General features: G+C 40.4%; 1 protein-coding gene across 1 annotated transcript; it reads right to left on the reverse strand.

Moving 5' to 3' along the window:
- Nucleotides 1-4,416: 4,416 nt before the first annotated feature.
- On the reverse strand, nucleotides 4,417-5,931 carry LOC129456566 (uncharacterized). Its single transcript, XM_055224682.1, has one exon. The coding sequence runs from the start codon at nucleotides 5,929-5,931 to the stop codon at nucleotides 4,417-4,419; it is 1,515 nt and encodes a 504-aa protein (XP_055080657.1).
- Between the last annotated feature and the right edge of the window lie 547 nt (nucleotides 5,932-6,478).

Here is a 6,478-nt window from a genome sequence, read left to right on the forward strand (position 1 = left end):
GTTTTTTCTGCATTATGTTAAGTCCTTAATGCTGCATAAAACTTCACAGTCAGTTCATCATAGTGGGCCTATACACAACATGACTATTAATCTTCTATTGGTAAGATTATCAACGTACTACGCAATGGACTTATAATACATTGTAAAAGCACTTAACAGCAATAAAATGCAGTAATAAAACAAATAGTCCATGTATATTGCATTTGAATCAGTAAAGGGAGTCCGCCTCAAAGCCTGTAAAAAGGAAACTTAGGAACAATTTACATTTTATTGACTGTAATATTATAAATGCAACATGTGGTTCATTGGTTTTGCTGTGACTTACGATCTATGGACGTAACAACACAGTAGGAGCAATTTGTGTTCCATATTGTTTTCAGTGAAGTTGCAAAGAAGCTTCAGCTCACTGGCTTACGGCTACTATGTTGAAAATAGTTCGACTTAATTATTTAACACAAGACAACAGCATGTACCGTACAGTTTGTGCCAATAGCGAAGTGGAGGGAAACTTTTGGTGGGAGAAATGACATTAACAAAAGAATATGTGTTTTTGTCTTTGTACTAAATTGGCCTAGGCAAGTTTGTGCTGGAAAATGTGCTTCAACATTTAATTGACTTGCTGAAAGCTGTTTAGTTTTTCTCTGATGTCAAAAAACAAGGCTATAAGTTGACAAAACTATTTAAATGTTTCACTTTAGACTTCATGATTATTTTAGCAAACCTTTTTTTATGTTCTGAATTAATGTTGTGTTGCAAAAAGAACTCTTACGATATTTGTGATCCTCAGACCCTCCTGCTTTCAAAATTACATGCTACGAAAACTACTCAGAATTCTACTCAGGGACCCTTAATTAATGAATCCACTAAGCCTTACAAGGGTCTTGGCAAAAGTATATCATGTCAGAGTACGTATTAACTCAAGTAAGGGCAAGGGGTGCCATCAGAATTCTTGCCCAGGGAGCCAAAATAGCCATTGCACTGGCACTGCATATGCTCTAACCTTGCCAGTAAGATGAACTGTCACAATGTTGGTGAGTTCACAAATTCTTGATAATCCATCTTGTTCGGCTTCAGCTGAAGGATTCATGTTTAATAGGTGGTGCGGAGACTGGCTATTCACAGGGCAGCATTGTGGTTTGATACTTTATTATTATTATGTATTTATTTTTCCTCCATTTATATTCAATACACACACATACAATCACATACACACACACACACCCCGATACACACACACACACACACACACGCACACAGACTTTTCACATACAATAGTAAATAGCAGTTGTGTCTACAAACCATGTTATGTCATTGTGTGTCATTGTATGTCTTAGTATGTCTTGGTGTGTCTTTGTGTGTTTTGGTATGTCTTGGTGTGTCTTTTGTGTTTTGGTGTGTCTTGGTGTGTCTTTGTGTGTTTTGGTGTGTCTTTGTGTGTTTCGGTATGTCTTGGTGTGTCTTTTTGTGTTTTGGTATGTCTTGGTGTGTCTTTGTGTGTTTTGGTATGTCTTGGTGTGTCTTTGTGTGTTTTGGTATGTCTTGGTGTGTCTTTTTGTGTTTTGGTGTGTCTTTGTGTGTTTTGGTATGTCTTGGTATGTCTTGGTGTGTCTTTGTCTGTTTTGGTATGTCTTGGTATGTCTTGGTGTGTCTTTTTGTGTGTTGGTATGTCTTTGATATGTCTTGGTGTGTCTTTGTGTGTTTTGGTATGTCTTGGTGTGTCTTTGTGTGTTTTGGTATGTCTTGGTATATCTTGGTGTGTCTTTTTGTGTTTTGGTATGTCTTGGTGTGTCTTTGTGTGTTTTGGTATGTCTTGGTGTGTTTTTGTGTGTTTTGGTATGTCTTGGTATGTCTTGGTGTGTCTTTGTGTGTTTTGGTATGTCTTGGTGTGTCTCTTTGTGTTTTGGTATGTCTTTGATATGTCTTGATGTGTCTTTGTGTGTTTTGGTATGTCTTGGTATGTCTTGATGTGTCTTTGTGTGTTTTGGTATGTCTTGGTATGTCTTGATGTGTCTTTGTGTGTTTTGGTATGTCTTGGTATGTCTTGGTGTGTCTTTGTGTGTTTTTTTATGTCTTGGTATGTCTTGGTGTGTCTTTGTGTGTTTTGGTATGTCTTGGTATGTCTTGGTGTGTCTTTGTGTGTTTTGGTATGTCTTGGTATGTCTTATCACCACATGTCACTACTGTATATGACTGGTATGTTTGTCTGTCTTGTATTAAATAGATGAAAAAAAAAACCCAAAAAAAACATTGTGGTTTTGAGCAGAAGCCAGTGCTGAACAAACAAAAACAAACGTGGCGACACAGACAAACGCACTACGGCTTGTTCTTGCAGAAACAGACTTTTTTTGTAATTGAAAAACGTGCGGAGGGAAGTGCTTTGTGCATTTGTGGACGGGTAAGACGCCTGTATTTTTCTCTCATGTTCTGCTGTTGCGACACTTCGACCAATCAATGTGAGGTATTTGTTTGGACGTTCTGATCTGTTCTGAGCGCTTTCAGCAAGAGCCATTCCAGGTGACGGTGTAGAACTCAATTTATCTGATGAGAGCCATGTTACATATGGTCCATATTGTTCAAAATCTGCCCTTAACAGATAATGAGGACTTTGTAGACCATATAACATACATAAGAGCTTGCTCAAGGTCAGCACAAACTCACTTGAGATATCATGCCATGCCATAAATGCAATATACATGAAGAAACCAGCCCCATAATGGCTCTGATATAATATTAATGCCATATAGATAGTCCGTATAGGAGGCTTTTATCGCGGGTGCAGCTACCATGTTCCAATTAACATGTGTCCTGGATTTACCGGGGTTTAGTGGCCTTTTGGGTTTAACCAGGGGAAACTCCAGCAGCACACAGGAACATGCCAGCACCACACATACAAGACAAGATTAAATTCGCAGAATGATCAATGGTAATGATTTCAGAAAAGGTCTGAAATAGAGCGGTGGTGGGAAATATCTTTTGGAGATTGAATTAAGACATAATGTGTGACCTGGGTCTAATGACTAACCAAAAGCTAATATCGCACTGTCGCTGCCCAAAAGAACGCACGGAAATGATTTATCTTCTACATAATTGTGATCACCCACATCATTAAATCATAATAATGTATGATATGTCTTCAGGGGGAGCTCATTTGTCAAGCCCGCATTTGAATATGACTGGAATCTCTGCATATATTTGGTAAAGATTCACAAAGAGGTGAGATTTTTTCATTTAAATGCATGGCTGTGGAAGAGGTGTGCAATCATAACTAGTCTCAAAGAAAAATAGAATAAATGCTGAATGAACATGAACAATAGTGAATGCATATAGTGTAAATTGAGCTGGAAGACAGGTTTGAATTCTATATGGGGGAATTTGCGGTTTGACTGTCGGATTGCAGACTTGTTGACCTCGTTTATGGTTATTATCTCGGTAATTACTGGGCCTATTTACATAAAATAAAAACTGGTGCAAAGTCGAATGTTTTATCTGTTAGCATAAATAAACCAAAGTGAAATTAGTAGCTCTAGATTGTCACTTTTACAAAAATGTACTGCTAAGCCCTTAAATGAGTTGTACTTTATTTTTACAGTCATTTTAAATGGCTTGCAGTGATCCAGTGTTATTCCTCACTTTCCTTATGCATTCTGAGCATCCTTATTAGTCGCATTGATGGGTTTTTAAGCACTTTTCACAACCTTTCAGAGAGCAGAGATTTGCAAACAACAACTAGCATGCTAACCCACATTTCCTGGTTAGATTATTGGGCAATAAAACCGTTTCATAATTAGATACAGGCTTATTTTGACCCCAAAACCTGCGTATGCAATGTAATGTCATCAATATGACACCAAGATAAACCACTGAAGAAGGACCAGGACCACAGGGGACGTTTTGTTGCTTTATTTTCCTTCTCCAAACGGTAAAAACTGTAAGGGTACAATAACATGCTCTTAGTGAATGAACTACGTATGACACAAACGTAATATACATTCATCTTTGAACAAACTTCGTATTTTTCCTAAATAATACAAAAATATAACTCTCTAGACATCAATTAACATATTTACAACTTACGGCATTGCCATGTGCGAGTTTCAAGGTGGATGGCGACAGATTGTGACTAGCCCCATGCCAGATGACACGCGCTCTTGTTTTCCATTAGACCGGAAACCGGAAGTGGTGTGGTAAACCGGAAGTGGAAACGTCCCGCTATATATAGATATATTTTTTTATTCTGAACTACAGTTAATCATAAAATAATAATACAAAACATTTATACAGTATTACAGACCCTTATTTTAGCTTCTTAATACATTTTACATTTATAAACTTATTTAACTTATTCATTAAACCAAATACCTAAAAGACAACACACTCCCCGCCTGGCCTCTAAGGGGCCACTAATATGAACTAAACCTAAGAATTGTCCTTTGGTAGAAGAAGAATAACTTCAGTAACTGGCCGCATGAAAGTCTTTACACCTCCTTGATCGTTTACCTTAACCTCGATCTTCCTTATATGATTGTCCTTTCCTGGGAACGTGGCAGTGACTCTAGCCATGGGCCAACTGTTGCGTGGGGCCTGCTTGTCTTTGAGCAAAACTAAATCACCAACTTGCAGATTTCTACGTGATACAGTCCATTTCTGTCTCTGTTGTAGTGTGGGTAGGTACTCTCGCCTCCAGCGCGTCCAGAACTGGTTGGCAAGAGCCTGAACTTGTCTCCACTGCTTGGCGTAAAGGTCTTTGTCCAGGAAATCTCCAGGAGGGGGTGAAAGGCAAGTTTTCTGGGTTAGCAGCATTGAAGGGGACAAAATGAAGGGGTTATCTGGGTCGGAAGAGACTGGAAGAAGCGGCCTTGCATATATGATTGCGGTGACTTCGGCCATGAGTGTGCACAACACATCGTGAGTGAGTTGTACCTTACTTTGGAGTAGCATTGAGTCCAGTATTCTCCAAGCAATGCCAATCATGCGCTCCCAGGAGCCTCCCATGTGGGAAGCATGTGGCGGGTTGAATTCCCAGCTGCAACCTTGGTCCTTTAGATACTGTTCCAATGTTTTGTCCATTCCTAGCTCTTTAGAAGCTCCAATAAAGTTAGTCCCACGGTCAGATAAAAGTTTTTCAGCGGGTCCTCGTAGTGCAAAGAAGCGTCTTAGGGCATTTACACAGCTGGATGTATCCAAAGACTCGATCACCTCAATATGCACGGCTCTAGAACTCATGCAAGTAAACATGATGGCCCAACGCTTGCTTTGTGCTTGTCCACCTCTAGTACGTCTGGTAGTTACAGTCCAAGGTCCAAAAACGTCAAGACCAACGTAACTAAAGGGAGGACATGTTTTAAGTCGTTCAGGGGGAAGATCTGCCATACGTTGTTCTTCCTGTTTTCCACGTAGTTTGCGGCAGACGATGCATTTGTGGATCACTGAATTAACAAGTCTTTTGCCACCTAATATCCATAGACCTGCTGCCCTGATTGCCCCTTCTGTCAGGTGACGGCCTTGGTGCTTGATCTGCTCATGGTAGTGCCGAGTGAGCAGGAGGGAGACGTGGCTGTCTTTGGCGAGAACTACTGGGGTCTTTTCGAAGTTCTCGAACTCAGAGTGTTTGAGTCGGCCTCCAACTGAAATAAGACCATTGTCAAGGACCGGGCTGAGTTTTAGCAGGGTACTCTGTTTGGAGATTGATTTACCAGCTTTAAGGGCAGACAGTTCTTTCCCAAAGGTGGCCTTTTGAGTCTCTTGCAGAATAATATGCTTTGCTTGAGTCATTTCATCTTGTGTACGAGGTAAGTTACATTTGTGCCAACCTTTACATTCACTGTTTGGGTTAGTGCCATTAAACGATCTTGCAATGTGGATGAGGAACGCTATAGCTCCAACTAAACACTTGAAGGTGGAGAAACGCTCAAAGGGTTTGCAGGTGAGCATTTGGAGGTGGGTGGCGCAAGTTTTTACTTGTGGCCTGATTTCACAGTCCTTGTCTGGTTCAACTACCTCAAAGTGTCTGCTTTCTTGTTTTGACTCTGCAGGTGGATGATGAATGAAGGAAGGTCCAGTAAACCAAGTTGTTTCGTTTAGTTGGGATGGCGTCAGCGAGCGTGATGCGTGATCTGCTGGATTTTGTTCAGTGCACACGTAGTGCCATTGTAAACATACGTGTAGAATCTCTTTGATTCGTTGTAGATATAGCCCAAGACTACCTTACTGTCCGTGTAAAAGTGAACAGCATCAAATTCTACATCCAACTCGTCCAGAATAAGATCGGCCAACTCAACAGCCAAGACAGCAGCACATAGTTCAAGTCTTGGTATGGTGGGTTCTGACTGGGGAGCAAGTCTCGCCTTGCCCATAAGAAATCCGACCTCAACTTTGTTGTCTTGTTGAACTGCTTTTAAGTAGGCTACAGCGCGAATGGCTTTGGTTGAAGCATCTGAAAATAGGCAGAGTTCTTTGTGTTTTGCCTGACTGAGAGAGG

Source organism: Periophthalmus magnuspinnatus, chromosome 10, assembly GCF_009829125.3.
Source record: "Periophthalmus magnuspinnatus isolate fPerMag1 chromosome 10, fPerMag1.2.pri, whole genome shotgun sequence".
Classification (NCBI taxonomy): domain Eukaryota; kingdom Metazoa; phylum Chordata; class Actinopteri; order Gobiiformes; family Gobiidae; genus Periophthalmus; species Periophthalmus magnuspinnatus.

What these genes read in the sequence shown, in the direction of transcription:
- LOC129456566 (XM_055224682.1), bottom strand. Translation starts at nt 5,931, where the DNA reads ATGCTCACCTGCAAACCCTTTGAGCGTTTCTCCACCTTCAAGTGTTTA.